General features: G+C 43.3%; 1 protein-coding gene across 2 annotated transcripts in view; it reads right to left on the bottom strand.

The window, feature by feature from the left end:
* Nucleotides 1-21,075, bottom strand: part of Adamts18 (ADAM metallopeptidase with thrombospondin type 1 motif 18) — a 149,706-nt gene that overhangs the window by 37,365 nt on the left and 91,266 nt on the right. For both annotated transcript variants that reach the window (XM_052728758.1, XM_052728759.1), the window contains 5 exons: nucleotides 18,392-18,540; nucleotides 11,497-11,669; nucleotides 6,001-6,131; nucleotides 4,690-4,813; nucleotides 3,888-4,132 (listed from right to left, as the gene is read on the bottom strand). In XM_052728758.1, the coding sequence (XP_052584718.1) occupies nucleotides 3,888-4,132; nucleotides 4,690-4,813; nucleotides 6,001-6,131; nucleotides 11,497-11,669; nucleotides 18,392-18,540 (822 nt within the window). The remainder of the gene's footprint in view (nucleotides 1-3,887; nucleotides 4,133-4,689; nucleotides 4,814-6,000; nucleotides 6,132-11,496; nucleotides 11,670-18,391; nucleotides 18,541-21,075) is intronic.

The following is a 21,075-nucleotide window of genomic DNA, read 5'->3' as shown; positions in this document are numbered from 1 at the left end:
ATCCCATATATCTCCAGAACCTCCCTTCACACTTTCTATCTAAATTTCTGATATTTTACAAGCAGGTCCACTTCTTTCATGCTCATCCTCTCTGTTTCAGTTTTTAGAATTTCTTATCTGGAATTTGAGAAGAATTCATTTCCTTCCTTTGTTCACTTTGTGACCCTCAAATCATATTTCTACACAGCAGCTGGAGTGAGTTTTTAACACATCCACCTCAGTAAGATCTGGACACTGACTTAGCAGGAATTCCATGTTCCTCACTGTGGGTTATGTCTCTCTGTTCTCTGCTTCCCTGCTGTACCCACTCACACCTCAGGACATTCTTTTCCTAACTATACTCTGGCTAGATGGGAATTAGGAGTTAACAACTTCTCAGTCTGAAGCATTAAGTTCATTTTTTTTTTTTTGAGACAGGGTTTCTCTGTGTAGCTTTGGAGCCTGTCCTGCAACTCACTCTGTAGACCAAGCTGGCCTCGAACTCACAGAGATCCACCTGCCTCTGCCCCCCAAGTGCTGGGATGAAAGGCGTGTGCCACCACTGTCCGGCATTAAGATCATTCTTAACTAATTCCTGTCTTGAAGTTCCTGTGCACTTGGCTGGTCATTCACCTGCTTCAGTTATCACATTAGACGGCTCTTCTCTACCAACCCCTAAAGCTAGAGACAGCCTCTATTTGCTTCCTTTAGATTTATTTTCCTTCAGGGAGCTTGCCAAAGTCAGTGTTCGCTGATAATACAACACTGCTCTATACTTTGCAGTATGCTAAGTTTTATAATACCAGGGAGGGTTGCTGGTTCTTCTCTTCTATTTTCTTTTCTTCTTTTCTTTTCTTTTATTTCTTCCATTCCTTCCTTTCTTTCCTTCCCTCTCTTTCTCTTCCTTCCTTCCTTCCTTTCCTTTTTTCTTTCTTTCTCTTCATCTTTTTTATCATTTTACCCCCAGCTGTATACTTGCATCTAGTCTACAGTCAAGTGAGGAACCAAGTCTATGCTCAGGGTGTAGAATACAGAGGAAGTAACAGCTGCTTAACACACTGGGTATTTTCACGTTTCAGCCTTCTACAGTTCTGCCAAGTCTAAGAATCCATTAGGGAAACATCAAGATGTCATGTAAATTCACTCAGAATAACTCATCACACATGGCATCCAAACTCCCACTCAGGGCAAGGGGAATCCGTCCTCACTGCTTTCACCATGGAACCATCAGAAGCTGCACACGGTCACCACCCACATCCCACAGCAGTATGATCTCATCCTGCTGAGCCTGGAATGAGGAAAATGAATGGGCAGTTTCAGTTTATAGAGGAAGAATCTGCCTCTGGAAACAGCTTTGCCAGTCACAAAGTTGACCAAAGTACCCTAAGAGGATGGGGGACTCAGTATCCTGAAGCCTGCAGAAGTAAGTGTAGAGTGGTTTCCCAAGCATGCCAAGGATACAATAATGCAAATAGATTAAATACCTACCAGGCAGAGAGAATGAAATAAGGATCCTAGGCAAAAACCATCAGTCAAGCTTTCATAGCGGCCTTCTAGTTACGACTGGTTTATGGCTGTTGGGTATATTGCAATGATCGTGTGGATTCAAGTGTGGACAAGGTGGCCATGGCTGTGGCACAGAGGTAAAGTACATGCCTGGCACACGCAAGGCCCTGAGTTCATTTTAAATGTTTTAAAAATAATCTGAGCCGGGCGGTGGTGGCACACGCCTTTAATCCCAGCACTCGGGAGGCAGAACCAGGCGGATCTCTGTGAGTTCGAGGCCAGCCTGGGCTACGAAGTGAGTTCCAGGAAAGGCGCAAAGCTACACAGAGAAACCCTGTCTCGAAAAACCAAAATAAAATAAAATAAAATAAAATAAAATAAAAAATCTGGGTAGCAACTGTCTCTTAGCAGCTCAGCTATCTACTGCCACAGCTCCCCACCTCTCCAGAGCTTCTGAAACTTCTAGATCAAGTGGTACAGATTTGCCTTGAGAAAACTTTACCGCACGAGTGGCCAGGCCTTTCAAGCATCTTTGGTGTGGGGTAAGGCCATGTGCAGCAGAGTTAGAAAGACCCAAGCTCCATTCTCAGTCCCACCACTTCTATGTTACACAAGTTCCGGGAGGCTCAGTGTTCTCATCTGTAGAAGGGGTCTCAAAACCCCTCCTACTTTATGAGGTGCTGTGGACATTCAAGAAACCAGATGATAAAGGGCTGTGGCTATAGCTCAGTTGGTAGAGTGTCTGCCAGGCAAGCATGGAGACATGAGTTCCATCTCCAGAGCCTACATAAACAAAGCTGGGCATGGTGCCACACACTTGTGATCCTGAGCAGAAGAGGCAGAGCAATGGGTCCTTGTAGTTTGCTGGCTATCCAACCTAACCTAATTCACAACGTTCAGGCCAGTGAGAGAGCCTGTCTCAAAAAAAAGATGGATGACACTCGAGAAAGAACACCTGAGGTTGACCTGTGGTCACCTCATGCATGCTCTCACATGTGTCATGTACAGACACTGGCTTAACATGCATCAACCCCCCCCCCCCACACACACACACATATACATCGTCTCCCTCAAAATCCAAAAGAGAAACTAATTCACAGAACTTATTAGCACAGTGCCTAACCACAGGAAGACAGAGTCCACAGCAGCCTTAAGAACAGTGTTAGAAGCAGCTCCGTCATATGATCTGCTTTCTTTGAGCAGAGACGAGCAGTGGAGCTGGACTGTGGCAAAGAGTTCATGCTCCTGGATGGAGAAGATGTGGACTCAAGTTGGCCTCTGTTTTCTTCTGGCTATGCAGGGTATGGAAGCTATTAACTGTTTCTCATGCTCAAGCCCCTATCTTTACATGTGTTGGAGACTTGGTCACTAGCCTGTGACACTGCTGGGTGGTGGTGGTGGTGTGTGCAAAACCTGAAAGTGGTAGACCATGGTCAGAAGCTGTTACGTCACTGGGGGAGAAGAATCCTTGGTGGGATTTTCTGGCCTCACCCTTCTCCTTTCTCTTTCACTTCCTGGTTGCCATCTTCTTCCACAAAATACTCCCGATGTTGCCTCGAACACAGCGAGAGCAACAGGGCCAACAGAGCACAGTCTGGCACTTTCAAATCTCCGAGTCAAAACGAACTTTTTCTGTGTGTAAGTTGATTACTTCAGGTATTTAGTGACAGTCACAGAAATCTGAACGATAGTAAGCTTTCTACTCTAATTGTGTGGGTAATAAACTGCAGTGAAAAATGACTAACAGGAACACCTGGTTATGCGAGTGTTTGTTAAATGGTAAGCATTGTCACTTGTACACATACCGAAATAAATCACAGTCCTTCCAGAGCAAACCATCAGCTCCCTTTTGCAAACAGGAAGAGAGCAGACCCAGAGGACTCAAGGAAATGTGCGTATGATAACAATCTTGCATACTTATTTAGAGAAATGCTGGCTGTGTTTATTGCTTCTATTGCCCATTCATATGTTTTGCTTTCTTTCCTTTTTAAATCTCTGGGGAAGCTACAACCTACAAAATTATGACTAAACTCCTGCTGATACTCAAGTCAGCATTTTCTCTACTAAAAAGCCTTCTCCTGGGCCAGCTAGCTGACAGATGCTGGGAATAGCTGCAATGGACTCTCCGCATGGCAGACACAGCATAGAATTGTCTAATGAGTATTCCCTTTCTATTCCTGGGTACTCCCAGGCTAGCGAATGTAAACATGGAAGCCTTTTGGAGGCACATCTGACTTCTGTCTCCAGTTCCTCAAAATAGAGTTGCTGACTGCCCTTCCCTCCTTGCACTCAGAATGGTCTCCTGTTCGGCAATGAGCTGAAAGGGAGTCCTCTGAGTTTGCCCAAGTTGTAGCCATTGCTTTCAAAGCCACAGGGGGCATCAGCATCAGAATCAAGCTTACTTCAATGACTAGCGTCTCGTTTGTGGGTCCTGGTGCAAACAGGCGTTCCGGGTGGTTAAAGGAACGCTGGTATTCAAACGTGGTCCCCGCGAAGGTGAAGTCCCCAGGCCAGTCGATGTTCCAGCCCCCGGTGAGGTAATACTTTTGACTGAGGCTTCGAACAGCAAGATAGCTGGAAGAAAGCTGCAGCTCCTGGATCTCAATGCTGCGGGCCCCAGGTGGGATGGTGACCACAGGATAATATTCTGAATGGAAAGAGAAGAATCTCTTTGAGTTTAATACACGGTAGACTGGAGAATGAACAGTGACTAGAAATGCCCAGAGGTGTGCAGTGCCCATTTTGATGGAGGCTTTGAGATTATTCACCCCTATTTTATTAAGTAAAAAGATCAATAATTTCATTTTCTTGTTTTGAAGATTTATTCTCTGTGTGTGTGTGTCTGTGTGTGCATGAATGCACATGCATGTACGAGTGCACGTGTGTGTAGGTACCCATGTGTCGGCATGGCATGCATGAGGAAGCCAGAGGACAACTTTTGAGAGTCAGTTCTTCCCTTTCCCCTTGGGTTCTGGGGATGGAATTCAGGTCATCAGGCTTGGTGGCAAGTGCCTTCCTCTGCTGAGCCATTTTGTGGTGCACTCAACATACTTCTGAAGTACAATGCATAGATGAAACTGCTCACCCTAAGAAACTTGCCATGTGGCAAAAGCTATCACTGGTGTCAGGTGAGCTAGGATGAGATTACCACGGTCCCCTCCCCGTTCAGAGACGGATGAGATGAGGAACAGCAGCGGCTCTTACCGTTCGCTTTGTGCTGACTGAGGTACAGCCCTTTATAGAACTTGCAAGTCGAATTGTCACCTTTGCAAACACCACATGCATCTGAAACTGCCTTCGAGCCAAGTTCATGGTCGCATCCCACTGGCTGTGGCGAACAAAAGCAAGGGAAGAAATCGAAGATGAGCAAAGCCAGCGATGAAGACTCACAGGAGGCAGGCAGCTCTGCTAAGTGGGGAGCTGGACCGTTAAGTCAGACCGGGACTCAAAGTTTTCCGTTCTTTGTAAATAATACTTTATTCTTCGAAAAATGTCATTCATGTGTACACTGTATTTTGATTCTGTATATCCCTGTCCCCTCCAGTTCTCCTGGAAGTCCCTCATACATCTCACTCTTAACTTTATGCCTTTTTCTCAGTATGCTATTATTGTTTTAACCTGCTGACTCTAATGAGTGCTGTTTATATGCACACAGGTGTGTGGGGGGGTCAACTCCCGGGACCCTGGGCAATCTACTGGTGGCCAACTTCCCTCTAAGAAAAGTGGCTCTTACTCTTCAAGCAAATGCATAGTTGATCACATTGCACAGTTGATCTAAGGCTTAGACTCCACCTCTCTGAAACTAGAGTGAAGAGTCACAGGCTATTACCAGATAGGCCAACTGTATGGATGAAGCATAAAAACGCTGAGCGATATACATTCAGACTCCCTCCACACACATATATGTATGCATACACATGCACATATACACATATACACACACAAACACACACAGGCATGAACCCACACATGTGCACACCTATACACACACCCCCACAAACATCCCTATGCATACAAATAAGCACAGACACACATGTACACACAAACACACATAAGCACATATAAATACACATGCACATACCCGAGCATGTATAAGCATACACACGCATACCGTGGAAAAGGATGAAGTGTTCACAGTGAAGTTTAAGTGCAAGGGACAGTGAGTCCGGAAAGAGAGAACTGTAAAGAGAGGACAGCTCTGTCCCCATTGCACTTCTGAGGTTCTGCTATGTGGGGAATGTGCTTGGTAAACAGGTGCTGAGACATCATTATTTCCGTCAGTGTTTTTATAGCAATGCAAAGTTGGCTGCAACCTGCACACCATCCCCCTAGGCTGGGAAGTGGCTGAAGCAGGAAACAAAGGGGTCATTCGAAAGAGGACCTCAGAGGTACGCATGGCAGCTGGACACTTGGTCCATCTTCCCAGTGTATACTACAGGAACTTTCTCAGCCATCTTCACAGCACATGGGAGACCAAGCCTGACTGCACAGCCTGGAGCAGACATGTCCTCTTACTTCACAAATCCCGTCGATGCAGACATCGTTTCTGTGTGGGGAACAGGGTGTCCCGTCTTTCACCTTGCCGGACATGGCGAAAAAGAACTCGAAGTTCTCAGCCTTGCAGTAGAGCTTACATCGATCTTCCTCTAGAGGCAGGGAGATAAAAGGAGGGCTCAGTCAAGACTAGCCCGTGTGCAAAGCAGTATGGCCACCAGACAGAGCAATGAAATTGGCTTGGAAAGCTATTAGGAGCAAAGGTAACATTCTATATAATTTTGTTTGTGAGTGTGCCTGTGTGTGTGTGATGTGTGTGTGTGTGTGTGTGTGCAGAAGACCACATGTATGTATCTTTTAAAAGACAAATTCCATTTGGTAGTCTATAAAAAGCCAATTAAATATTGATACCTGTAGCTGAAGTTTTCTTTGGTCCTGCCCAGCCCCATGGACCCCGTAGCCACTTAAAAATAATCACTCAGAAGATTATATTAATTAAAACTGCTCAGCCATTAGCTCAGGCCTACTACTGAGTAGTTCTTACATTTAAACTCAGCCCATTTCTGTTAATCTATATGTTGCCATGTATTCCTTGGCTTTACCTGTGTGCCATTACATGCTGCTCCCTGGATGGCAGGCTGGCATCTGCTGACTCAGTCTTTCTGTTCCCAGAATTCTCCTTGTCTGTTTACTCCACCTACACTTCCTGCCTGGCTACTGGCCAATCAGCATTTTATTTATCAACCAATCAGAGCAACACATATTCATAGCACACAGAAGGACATCCACAGCAGATACCAAAAAATTGTGGGCTGTGTTTTGTTTTGTTTGAGGGAGAGTCTCCCTGGGCAGCCCTGGCTGGCCTAGAGCTGTCTAATGTAGACCTGGATAACTTTGAACTCACAGGCATCAACCTGCCTCTGCCTCCCAGGTACTGAGATGAAAGGTGTGTGTCACCATGCTTGGCTTGATACCTAAGAATTTTGTATTCCTAATCTTTAGGAATCATCACCATGTACAGGATTGCTGGGTTGAGCAGCCAGCCTCCCGGGACTCTAAGTATTATCGACTTTGTGGTCTCTGAAGTTAATGAATAACAGCAGATACATGGAAGAGTATCTTTGTGTTCTAATGAAACTTTAATTTTTACCAACAGTTTAGGTTATATAGTCTGATGATTTTGGTTTGGGACTGGATCCCTATAGATATTTATACAGCCTGTGAAAAGGTCAAGTTGATACACCTCGAAAACAAAAGCATGTAGTCAACCATGTTTATAAAAAAAAAAATCAGATTAAAATGTCACTAATAGAAAGGGCAAATAAGCTAATTCTAGAGGCTAAAAAAAGTATTTTGTGTTGTTCATTAATCTCCTGAGAAATTTCTAGTATCATAGGAAAAAGAAAAAACAATGTAGTTATAGAGCTCTCGTTATCTGGAAGGAGTAAGACAGCCAATTCCTTCGATGGAGACAGCAGTCCTTGGCCAGCAGCTCCAGATGACGTTTTTCACATGGGACCTTCCGTAGGCGACACTGAGTGATATCCCTAACAACAGTTTCACCCAGATGTGTAAACAGTTCGCAAACAGTCCTGCTTCACAAAACCCTTCAATAGAAGGCAAAACTAAAACTTAACCATGAGAGAAAAATATTACTGTGGTCAAAATATGTAGCTGTGTGGGTGGATAAAATGTTTTTCTCTCAACCACAATGTTTTTATTTTTCAAATAACAACTTTATTTAATATCTTCTAATTCTTATAAATGAGATTAAGGAGTTGGATGGTGTGTGTGCATGGGTGTGTGCTTGTGTGTGTGCACGTGTGTGTATGTATGTATGTGTCTTTTCTCTTCTTTACCAGTCCCAGGATTTGAAAACTTCTAATAAAAGTTTTTTTTTTTTTTGTCTAGTACAGATTTCCAGACATGACCTTGCCCTTCAAAAACAGAATGAAAAAGATAAAAGAGAAGTTCACCGCTGAGGGGGAGATGATCTCCATTTATGACAAAGCCTTCCCCTGGTCTTTTGGTTTTGCTTTGTTTTTGAGAGAGTCTCACTCCAGTAGCCCAAGCTGGCTTCTGACCCATACCCTCTGTGTTGCTTACTTTTAAGCATGAAATCGATATGACCTAGAGTCATCTGGAAGGAGGAAACCTCAACTGAAGAATTGCTCAGATCAGATTGGCCCATAGGCATGTCTTCCAGAGACTGTCTTGATTGGAGATTGATATGGAAGGGCCTAGCCTACTGTGGGCAGCACCATTCCCCAGGCAGGTAGGTCTGGGCAATATAAGAAAGCCAGCTAAGCATGAGCTAGAGAGAGCCAGTAAAAAGTGCTCCTCCAGGGTTTCTGCTTAAGGTCCTGCCCTGACTGCTCTAGAGGATGGGCTGGGATCTGGAAGTATAAGATGAAACAAACCCTCCTCTCAGCCAAGTTTCTTTCATTCATTCAGGATGGTTATCACAGTAATAAAAAGCAAGCGAGGGCATCTTATCTGCCTCAGCCTCCCGAGTGCTGAAATTACACGTGTGTGCTGTTCCACCTGGCCTTCGCCTGGTCTTAAATGGTAGGAATGTGCCAGACTTTCAAATAGTGGTCAGTCTCCTCTGGTTCTAAGTTTCTTCTGGAGAGGGAGGTGAGAACAAAAGCCCTAACTGTGCTGTCTCACTATGGGCAGACAGGAGCTCCTGAGGCAGCAAATTCTCACAGAGTGAGTGACTAAAACCGCACACTCTCTTGTTACCAAAGTCTGCCATGCAATAGTGAAGCTACACTGAAGCCCAAAGCATTTTCCCAGCTACAGACTTTCCTAACATTCCCATTGCATTCCAACACAGAACCTGCTTAGTGGGTAACAACAGAACAGAATGCATTAGTGCTACAGATAATGAGTCACACGTGAAGGCCAAGGAACACCCAAGAATCCAGAGGACAGGAAGACAGCAAAGAGAAGGACACAGTCTCAGAGAAAGAAGTATAGATGGGAAACTTGAGGTTGCAGGAGTGCACACACAAGAGAAAATGCAGTTTTGGATGTTAGAAATAGCAGTGTGGCCTATCCCATCTGCTGTCTGCTGGAACCTGTTGGGTAGTGTCCTTCTCTGTTCATTACTCACCCCCAGTTGAACGCCTGTACTGATAGAGAACTTATCACTTATACGGGGATCATATGTCCCTTTGACGCATCCATTAAAAAAAATTACAGCTATTAAAGCCAGGTATGGTAACACATCTGTCATCCAAGGACTCAAGAGACTAAAGTAGGAGGATTGAGAATTATAGATTAGTCTGGGCTACAGAGTGATACTCTGTATCCTTTAAAAAAAGGCAACAACAAATTCCCCAAACTAGTCCTTAAGTATAGACTAAGTAGCCTGCTTAGATGCTATGGACACAAAACCCACTGAAGATGTACCAAGGCTTGGCCCTTGTGGACCTGAAGTTCTTGTGAAGATAACAAACAAACAAATAAAGTAAACTTGAGATTGGAAAGATGGCTCAGTCATTAAGAGCAGTAAGTGGAAAGGACCAGAGTTCAATTCTCAGCATCTACATGGTGGCTCACAATTGTCTGTAAGTCCAGTTCCAAGGGATCTGTCCATAAACATACAGGCAGGTAAAATATTTATACACAGGATAAAAATAAAAAATAAAAATTTAAAAGTAAACTCATGCTAAGATTAAAGCAGGACAAAGGCTTTAGAGAATAAAAGTGACAAAAGAATGTGTTGGCTAGGCTTCTCTGAGAAGCTGAGGTCCTTGGACATTCTGAGATCTTACATAGATGTGTATTGTGGAATAGTAGTTGAGGATGTGTTACACTTGTTTATGCTGTGGAACCTATGTTTAATGATGAAAAGATATGCTGCATTCTTTTATGTTGCATTTGTTTAACTCTGTGAAGCTGTGCTACTTTGCCTGCTGAAAACACCTGATTGGTCTAATAAAGAGCTGAACGGCCAATAGCAAGGCAGGAGAAAGGATAGGTGGAGCTGGCAGAGAGAATAAATAGAAGGAGAAACCTGGGAAGAGATGATGGAGGAGTGAGAAAAGAAGGATTAGAGGAGGATACCACGGGCCAGCCACCCAGCTACACAGTAAGCCCCGGAGTAAGAAATAAAAAAACATATATAGAATAGAGAAAGATAACAGCCCAGAGGCAAAAGGTAGACAGGATAATTTAAGATAAGAAAAACTGGCTAGAAATAAGCCAAGCTAAGGCCGGGCATTCATAAGAAAGAGTAAGTCTCCATGTATTTCTTTGGGAGCTGGGTGGTAGGCCCCCAAAGAGTAAAAAGAGTTAAAATAACAACAACAGATGTATTCTTTGAAGCAATTTCAAGAAAATCTAACACACCTTGATTTCAATGTTTTAAAACTTACATTCTTTTTTTTTTATAGTCAACAGTCACAGGCCTCCCATTGTTTTCTCCTGAGACACACCTTTCTAAACATTCTCATTTGCCTTTGCTTTTGACAGACAGTCCTGAGTACAGAGTCAGCACTCCTGGAACATCCAGGCAGGTTTTGTTTAAAGCTATGCTACCTGCTGTTAACATCAGGTGAGGCTGGTCCCTATAGTTCTTAAATTACAGAAACTCTCCTGATGGAAACTGGCAACACAGTTTCATTTTTAGAATAGTCCATCAATTGTCAAAAACACCACGTGTCTCCTTCCACATGTATGCAACCAAGAGGCACAACCAAGAAAGTGATAAGCCAGGACAATACAATAATTGCCAAGACACAGTTAGACTAGTGACAGATCATCCAGCATGGGTGACAGAAAGTATACCAACTTTTCCATGGCAACTAAAATAAATGTTTAGTTATTTTGCCAAGAGAAAAACAAATTAATTTTAAAAAGTCTAAAGCAGCTGGATAGTCCTGCCTGAAATACATAGTAAATTCCAAATTAGTTTGAGCTAAAGAATGATACATTGTCTCAAAGCACCACCCTCTTATCTCTATTTACAGTTATTGTTTAAAAAGTTAAATGTAAGCTATAACTTTGTTATAATAAATATGAAGAGACCAGTATAATTTTTTGTTCTCGCCCCCCCCCTTTCTCTCTGTGCACAGACATATGTTCTTTCTACAAAAAAAAAAATCTTCCTGTACTTGCAATCATTTGACATGTCCCTTCCTAAATATGCTGTCTCTATGGGGCATATATGGTTTCACAAGTTTTCAGTCTGGACAACTCATACCAATTTCAATTAACATCTCTGGGAAACAAAAATCACCAAGCTGTCAATGGTACATTTAGAAATATAAGTCCATTCCAAACACACAGGTCCTTTCACTCACAGACAAGAGGTGTCTTCTGGGAAGAAAAAAAAAAGACTGCAAAAATAAACACCTATGAAAGTTGATGAAACACTGAACCAGGACAAGTCTGGAGAATAGAAAATAAACATGAAAACTCTTTAACATGGGCAGAGATCTCTTCCTGTGTTGTGAGTTTACATATTATCTACAGAGAGATGCCGGAGTATCATAGTGACTGAGTTACCTTCGACTTTGGTATAGGGTCTCCACCGGTACAACCATCCCCGGAAGGGCTTATTGTTATACTCTGCACACTGCTGGGCGCGGAAGTCCAAGCTGTTTTCACTACAAGGGTTAATGTTGCACAGTTTGTAGATACGGCTAGATCCTGGACAGAACTTGCCACCATACTGAGGCCTAAAAACAGAATTCAGGAATTTTAGAACCAAACACCTCACTCTCAGCCACATACAATAATGCAAGAAGGGACAATTGAGGGAAGTATTGTACTATGGGCAGTCGTATCTAGTTTATTTCATAATTGGAAATAGATGCCCTGCAATTTGCCTACTCCCTTCTTGTTTCCATACAGACACAATTAATCAATCACAGAGCTCTTTTTGTTTTCACAGAAACTTAATATGGCCTCAAAATTGTAATATCATATTTATCATACTTTCAGGCAGCTGCTGCTATGCCGAATTATAAGTGGCACATAAAATCAAACTCATTTCCTGTTTCTGATCTAATTTTTATATTCTAGAACTTTCTTTAACAACCAATGACAAAAGTATTCTTGATACTTCATGTGTCAGGGATTCTGTAAACATGGTAAGATGTTCTCTGCCACAGATGTGTGCCATCTATACACACCTTTCTGCACTGGTCTCAAAAGCTGTAAATGCAGATCTAACCTATATCTCCAGGCTCCCTACCCCCATGTCATTATAGTCTAAACATCTTCCTGCACTTCCGGTGCACCTGCTACCATGAAGACCATGGCATGTGGAAAAAAGAATGGAAGATCCACGTTCTCCAGGCCAGCTCTGTCAGCCCTGGAGCTAGCACTCTGGCTATTTTCCTATTCTGGGGTGTTTTACTCCAATTGACTCTGCACTCTGAGGGGAGACACTGCCTCTTTTTCACCACCATGACCACTTTTTAACTTTGGCAACTTGCTGCTTTCCTGCCAAGCACAAAGAGAAGTAGAGAATGATTCCCAGAGCTGAGAATCTCACAAAAATATAAATAATTATAATCTCAATAGCAAGCTCTTCAGACGTCTTAGTGGGCAAATTCAGATTTTCAAAAGCCAGGAGGAAAAGTGAAGAAAAAGTCAATTGTATTGAAAATTAGTGTCATTCACTCATCCTACCCTGCACCAAACACTAACCACTCACCCAGCCTACCCTGCTCCAAACACTAACCACTCAACAAGCCTCCTCAGCACAAAGCCCTTCCTTATGCTCTCCCTACCCACAGCTTTCTCCAGAGCTAAAACTCAAATGAGGATTGCTTCATATAAAATCTGATACCAACAGGTAAGCTGAAAGGGGACTCAAGGCTAATAAGTGGATGTGATTAAAATTCCTTGTTTCCATGAGAAGTCCAGGCTTGTCACAGAATACTGCTGGATCCACTACAGCATCTTCTAGCAAGCCTTCCTGAGATCCCACAGAGGAACTTCACAGACACAAAAAGAGTTGCATGGTCAGAATGAGATCTTCCTGCCTTTTCAAAACATTCCGGAGCAAATGGCTAAACATGCGGTAGAGTAGCACCCAATCAGATCCCCTAAGACTTCTCAAATGGTCATTTACAAGGCATTCAGCAAACCCTAAATTGTGTTATCACAGCCTCAATACTCTTTACAAAGCATATTAAGGCAAATTCTCAGCTTCAGGCTTTCTCTCTGAAATTTTAAACATAGGCTGCATGTGGACTGCCCGTTACTAGTCAGCTTAATGACCATCCACAGTGTGTGACTTTTTCAACCTACATAGCTGCAGCTTGGAAAAGGGCTCTGAACTCACAGGGCTTTCCACTCTTCGGATAGAGGAAGTGAAGAAAGGGCAGGTGGGGCACAGACGGCACGTCAGTGAAGGTCACACAGCTCATGGGGACAGTGGAGTTGAGCCTCAGATCTTTGGACTCTGTCCCAGACTTTCTTCCTCATCACCTAGGACTGCATTTATCCAAGCAAGACAGGCATTGCTGAAGCACGTGGGAACTGAGAGAAAGATCCAGTAAGCAGAGTGGCTAGGCAGCCTGTCTTCAACAGCGAGGTAGATGTGCATTTAGGTTCATGCACTGGTTTACTGTCCTTGACTTTATAGATGACTTAGACTATAAATATTTTAAATTGTTCATGCTCTCAAATTACAAGCCACACTATGCTCTCTGTGTTCAGAATGCTCAGATTTCATGTTTCATTATGGGATAAAGTCAGAGTGGTCGAAGCAATGACCTCCAATAATTCCAAATGTTCCAACTCAAGGACATTTTCCTGCAGCCTTTTATTCTGTCTGGGACTGAGTCTCAAAAGGAGTTCCAAGCTGAGTTTGAACTCAGAATCTTCCTGTCTGTGCCCTCTGAATGATGGATTGCAGGGCTGCACGGCCACACCTGGATTTTTATGGTGTTAAGCATGAAAGGTTGGATAAGTGAATAGAAAACTTTCCCATAACATCCTGCAGAGTGGCAAGAGCTCTAGGATTAGAAACAAAAATAGAGGCAGAAAGCAAAGTCTCAGCACACAATACTGCATTATAAAGTAGAACTGTATTTGTTTTTGCATCGGTCAACCTGACCACAGGTGCTTGTAGTATCAGTTTATTATAAAACTATTAGAATCACTGCAGGAATGCTGTTAATGTACATATGGATACATGTGTATATAGCAAGATTTCCTCTACATTCTCACTTACATGCTCATCTATTCTCTTTGTCTGTCTGTCTCCTCCCCTCCCTCCCTCAGACAGGGTCTCGTGTATCTCATTCTGACCTCAAACTTGCTGCACAATCAAGGATGAACTTGAATTGCAGGTCTTCCTGAATCTACCTCCTGAATGATATGATTTCAGGTAGTCTAAGCCTGGATTACACAGTGTTGGGAACTGACCACGGACATTCTCACACATACAAGCAAGCACTCTACCAACTGAGCTTACATCCACAGACTCTTTCAATAAGAACACACAGTGTGGTTGTATGTCTTCCAAAGAAATTGGTGCACCTTTTAGAGGACCCTGCTGATTTTGATAATTGAGCCTGGGAATTATTGGTTAGAAAAATGGGCCCCAGAGTCAGTTCAATGACTGTTGTGAAGCTCCAGCTTCCTCCCAAACTCCACTGGCTAGGTGGCACTAGAGTGAATAGTCTATAATTTTTTGCTGAATAGACTTGTGTTTTAGGGATGTTCTAGAGTATCTCAGGATGTCACTGTTAATTTTTGGAATACAGCTCTGTTACAGTGTGATAATTTGATAGATAGGGAACCAGGAGAAAGGTCAAAGAGTTAAGACTATGCACCTGGCTTTAAATCTGCCATTGTCAGTGTGGTACCCAAGCAGGTGCTGATGCTGTGAGTGGAATCTCTTTTCTCCCTTGGTTGCCCATCTGTGAAATAATGGGATGACATGGGGTTGGAACTGATGGGGTGGTTTCAATGTGTCTGGGAGAAAGTTCCTGGAGACGTATTTTGAAAGGCTCTTAAAGTGTAGTGGAACTCCACAGAAAACAGGATGTCGAAGCAATAAACTCACCTACTACAGATAGGAGAAACAGTCACACACGCTTGATGTTGGCTGTCCTGGAATCAGATGACCTTTAACCCCTTGTCAGGCTAAACACGTTGGTAAGTCTACACATCAGCCTTGCATACTTGATTCTTTTATGAAACAAAACACATCCTTGGAAGAACCTCAGTAGATGAAATGGGAACCTTACACTGCTTCTCCAGTGAGAAAATAAAAATGTTTAAGCTGAGAGCTACCAACAGAACCAAATGGCAGAACTTAGCTGGAAGAAAAAAAACCCAGTAACTTGGAATTGAAAGGGTGAGAATCAAGGCAGCTTTGCTCCAATGAGTAGAATTAAGAGCTGGTTAGGACAATTAATTCAACCATGTGGGGATTAACTGACCATCTACTTGTTTTATTTGTGGCTTCACCCTGAGGTAAAGTAGACAGTATTCCAATTATCTTCGAGCTTGTTTAACACGACAAAACTCCACCGAGTAGAAACAGTTAAGTGATTAATTCTTCATGAGGAATCTCGAAAAGTGAGACACACTATTTCCACAAGCAGTTATCTATCATAAGGTGAGTTCTCAATCCCATAGACATGAGAAAGGTTTTCACTCAAATCCCAAGGGTCTCTTTCCTGCACTCTACTGGCAGAGCTGTTAAGTTAGGTAATGTTTCTTTCTCGGGAAAATATTGAGATTATAAAAATATTATAAAATGTGGTCATGCATGAAAACCAGACCCAGGAAACATGCTGCAAAACCTAAAGTAGCACTGATTTTGAAGAGCACTGTCCAGGACGTTGTCTATAGTGAAGTATAGGCATGTGGTTTTCATAATCTGCTATAAATCAGGAATGGATCCCAAGCCTTCCTCCTATTATATTCAGGTACTGGGTCTAAGGAGTCCTAGGAAAATGTATGTTTTGCTCCACTTAGGACTGATATGTGACAATGCCTGAAGAAATTGTTGTTTGCTGTAATGTGAGGGTAAAGAGATAGAAAGTAATCCCATTAGCATCAAGTGGGAGATGTCATACATGCTGATCCTGAGTTGTCAAAAAGAAGCCCCGGGACTGGGGAGATGCTGAGCAATTAAGAATACTCTGCTCTTGCTGATGACCAGAGGAGTTCCACACCCAACACTCACATATGGCAGCTCACAGCCTCCTGTAACTCTAACTCCTGAAATCAAATGCCTTCTGGCCTCTGCACAAACATGCATGAGCATGTGCACACACACACACACACACACACACACACACACACACACACACACACGCACACACACACACTATCCCCCCCACACACACATACACACACTCCCCCACACACACACACGAGACATAAAATAGCAAAATAAATTTTAAGAGATAAACTCACAAGAACTTTGCAGCCTTTTACATCAATAAGTCTAGATCTGAAAAGCTCTGGGTTATTGGGACTACCGCCATTGCTGTAGGTTGTAATCCCGGCTCTTTATGAGGCTGAGGGAACAGGACTGCAAATTCAAGGCCAGCCTGGGGTAGATAACGAGCTCATGGTCAGCCAGGACTTTGTCTCTAAATAAAAAGTTAAAAGGGGTCTGCAAAGGGAGCTAGCTCAGGGCTGGGGTACTTCATTACTGTGTGCAAAGGCCCAGAGTCAATCTTCAGGAAGGGTGAAGAGAAGCCTGGCTCCAGAGCAGCGTAAGATAGCCGAAGAAGCGCCTGGCTCACGCCATCTAATCAATTATCTCCAACCTGCTCCTTGTATTTTGGAAAAGAGAAATTGAAAAGCTTTTTATAGCACTCAGATGGCTGACTCAGATGAAGTACCATTTGTCTCTTCTGAAAGTTTCTTTTTTACTCTGATTTCATTACGTTTGGATTCTCAGCTCACCAAGTGTTCCTGCAGTACTTATGGTATGCCGGGCCCTCTTGCAGAGAGCACTTTACAGCTTTCAGCATGGCTGGTGTTTGTACCATCCTGACCCTGTGTTTATAAACGAGGACTCCGGGGGAAAGGGAGAACCGAGTGCTTGTGGCTTCACAGCTGGTACTGCAGGGTTAGGGCAGGGGCAGGGTGCTGGGCTCCACAGCTTGTGTGCTTGGCCTCCATGGGCTGCCATCCCCCGGATGGGTGGTAAAGTTAACCCTGGTTTTCAGGGTCTCACCACACTCTTCTCAGCCCGTCATACTCTCTATAGGTCACTGGTAGTGTTATGACACAGCAGCTACCACTTCCTTCATAGGTCTCTAGGGTGACACTGGGTGACCCCGTTCTCCTGGAGAGGTTGAAATGAGGACTATGAGAGCACATGACCCTCAGAATGTTTTGCTGAGTGTCTATTTGATGTTTCTTGTCTTTCAGATCAGTTGGTATCCAAATGTCTGTCCGTCTCTGTCTCTGTCTCTCTCTGTCTCTCTGTCTCTCTGTCTCTGTCTCTGTCTCTCTCTCTCTCTGTCTCTCTCTCTCTCTCTCTGTCTCTCTCTCTCTCTCTCACAGTATAAGATCTAACCATGTAGCCCAGATTAGCCTTAATCTTTCTGGCTTAGCCCAAGTGCTGAGATTATAGGTGTATGCCTCCTCTCCAGGCACTGAGGAATTTTACAGATACTATTCCTAATTCCTCCAAGTCTTGTGAGATGGATCAAACATCCCATTTTGTATAGAAACGTTGAGTTTAGAGTTCAAGTGATTTTCCCAAAGTCACGCATTAAGAAAGGGCAGGTGAGTTCTCTGGGGTTTTTGTACCTCCAGTACCTCGGACCTTTTTACCAGGACAAAAAGGAAGTATTCACCTCACATGTGAATCAGAGTCTTTTAAAGTTACTTAAATGCCCTTGTATTTTTCTAGACTCAGGCTCCATAATGATGGGACTACAGAATCCCTAAAGGTGACCACAGGCCAATTTCAACATGTGACTGTAATGCTTTTAGTTCTCATAGTGGCTTTTTGTTTTAATTTTAAAGAAAATTAAAATTCATCATCAATATTTAGCAATGCCACATGTGTTTTTGTATCTGGTATCTTTTGAAAAGTCAGACAGGTCTACCAACAGGGATTGAAGCCTATTCCTGCAAGGTACAAATCATGACACACCTCAGTTCATCTGTGGGAGACACCCTTCCCACTCCCCAAGCGTCCTGGCTGAACAACAGCTCAAGTGTAGAACTGCAGAGCTTTGCTCAGGTTAAGAAGTAAGTTAGGAGATGACTGGAGTCTTTAAGCATCATATTTACACACAGAGGGGCTCTTCTGTTGTGTTCTGAAGTCCACCCACCATGCTTCTTCCTGTCCCATTTCCCAGTACACACAGCCTTCATGTGTAAACAGGAAAACCTTGGCTGGCTGCTTTTAACCCAAAGGAAGAAAATCCCACTCAAAAGTCAAGTCTTCCTGGAGCCTTACTTGGGGTTACTACAGTGCCTCTCCTGGTACTTGACTCCTCCACCACAAGTGCGCGAACATTCTGACCACTTCGACCAGGCAGACCACTGGCCATGGATGGGCCGGGGCCCGAGCTCTCCAAGCTTTACACACTGGCCCTGTCGACACCACTGCAGAAAGAACACGCAACAGGGTTCCCATCAGAGGCCACCTGGGAAAGTGCAGGGAGAGGCAAATGTCTGCACAATAAAAAAAGGAAAAGGGGGTCTGGGAAGGGAGGAGGGACAATGTGTGACACTGGCAGAGCCCTCATTTGCTGTGTTTTATGAATGCTCAGTGGTTGCATGGCTGCTGCCTGTGTTTTCAAGTCTGCCTGTAGAGAGAAGTGGTGTTTCCCATCCTCATTCTGAGAAGTACATGCTGTGTGAACTGTCTGTGTAGGGGAAACACACAGATAAGGTTCTACGCAATGGCCCAAGTAGTCAGAATCACAAGGATGCCTCCTTGTTGCTTGGAGGCAGTACTACCTATGGGACAATTCTAATGCATTCAGGAGTTGATCATTGCGATTATTTCACTATCAAAGCAGATGTGAGACACAGCTAACTGCATGTGTGATTTGTCTCATTTAACCACCCCACACTAATCTCATATGAAATTAGTGACTTTCTGTCTGAACGAATTGCATTCGTAGAAGGTGCCCATTGCAGACCCGCTGATGGCTGGCGATCTTCAGCACCTTAGGTGGTTTGTTCTGAGTCTTTCATTTGGCTGCGATTCACACAAGGTGGCTAAGGATTGTTTTCTCTGTTAGCCTCCCATGTTAGTTCTTCTTTGCAGTGAAGTCACATTTTTCTAGTCCCCTCCCCATTTCTTCTTCTTCTCTAGGGGTTGAGTTCTCTGGTAGTATTGCTTTTTTTCTTGCTGTGTTTTCACTTTGAGCAAGTCCTGCAAGACTTAGTAGAACCACACACTTTCCTGAAAACCTCCTCACTTTGATCCAAAGGGTTGGGCTTTAGGGGATGCCAGGTTTTACTGAGAAGTGGGGTTCAGTTACAGAATTACAGGGAGACTGTTTGACTTTTAGTTCTCTACCACCCCTACCTACCCCCATGGTGCATTTGGCTGTGTGGCTGTTCATGGTGTAGCTTTGTTGACAGTGAGTTTTGTCTTGGTTATATTTCTTCCTTTCTTCAAATTCTTGCTACGAGCAGGTCAATCCCTCTGTTTTAAGCTTTTCCTTTGCTTGGGTTAATTGCCATTTCAGAGTTTGAAATTACATAATGCTGTGGGGAACCAATCAGTCATCTGAGGGTTTTGGCTGCTGCCACCACACATCTTTCCCACTAGGAATCATGGAGCCTCTACTGGGCTGACACTGGACAAAAAGCAATAGCCTATGGTCTCACTAGCATCAGCAGCCAACAGAAAACCAAGTTGCTCTGATGTCTGAGAACAGTGGGAAGACCTGTATGTACTGGGTCTTCTAGTACCCTTTCAAGCATTTGGGAATTGAAGACTACTTTGCATATGAGAACTTCTTAGGGAAATTCTGACTTGCTCAGTCTCATAGGGACACAAGTACAACACACATAGAAGAGTCTAGATTTCACACCTACACAAGGCTCATTCTGCTTCTTATAAACAAATTACTGCCTGAGGTGCCTTAATTTTAATCTAATTTCTTTGTTGAAAAAGTGTTTCTTTACATCTGTTTCAATCATTGAATGAACAACTAAGCTGCCATGATCTCAATATTCATCCTGGTCCTAGGTCAAGCTGCTAGCAGACTGCCTTCCTCTGGCTTTGCAATCTGTGTAACAAATGGGACTTTATAGAAATCTATATATAGATTAAGTAACAATACATACACAAAATTCTATACATAAGATGTACATATTAAATAGATAACATAAAATCTTATCTATCATATATATCCCTAGTGTTTCTCAAATATTCAACGTGGCCGACTTGCCATGACTTGCACTGTTTAAAATGTATTATTGACATTGCACATTTTAAAATGTATTATTGACATTATTAGGCAGGATCTCACTACCTGGCAGAGGCTGTCATGGAACTTGCTACATAAACTAGGCTGACCTCAAACTCATGGCAATTCTCCCGTCTCAGTCTTTTGAATGCTGGAATTACAGAGTGAGCCCCAGTGTCCTGCCTCAAAGCCCTTTCATTCAGGGTACAACAGCATAGACATTCCTCTTTCTTGCACACACATCTTGAGATGGAAGGACTTGGCTTTCACCCATTTTAGTTTCATGTGTCTGCATTCTACCTCGGTTTCTATACTCGCTCGAGTCTCTTCAATGCAAGATCCGGTGTCCACTCGGTATACACTCTTAATACCATTCATTGGACGTGCATACTGAATCCCAACCAACATTCTTTTTCTTTCGGGTGACAGAGATGTTGGAAGAACAGTGAAAGTTGTCAGCAGCTTCTGCTATGGGTTCTTGGAAGAACAGGACTGACTTTTCAGTTTGTCTCATCCCTGTATCTTCAGAGACTCATCCCGATACTGGTAGTCACTAGTCACTAAGGAACTGAAATCACTTTAAATGACCAATTCTTCTATCCAGGTTAAGAGTGTTTGGAGAAAGCAAATGACAGAGATCGGCAAACCTGTACCATCTCATTATGTGTCAAAATTCTAGTGTGGTATGTCAAATGGACTTGCTAAATATGCT

Source organism: Peromyscus californicus, unplaced genomic scaffold (genome assembly GCF_007827085.1).
Source record: "Peromyscus californicus insignis strain IS unplaced genomic scaffold, ASM782708v3 Scaffold_8__1_contigs__length_139910024, whole genome shotgun sequence".
NCBI classification, from domain to species: Eukaryota; Metazoa; Chordata; class Mammalia; order Rodentia; family Cricetidae; genus Peromyscus; species Peromyscus californicus.
Note: the sequence above shows the minus strand (reverse complement) of the source record. Positions and strands in the feature narration are given on the sequence as shown.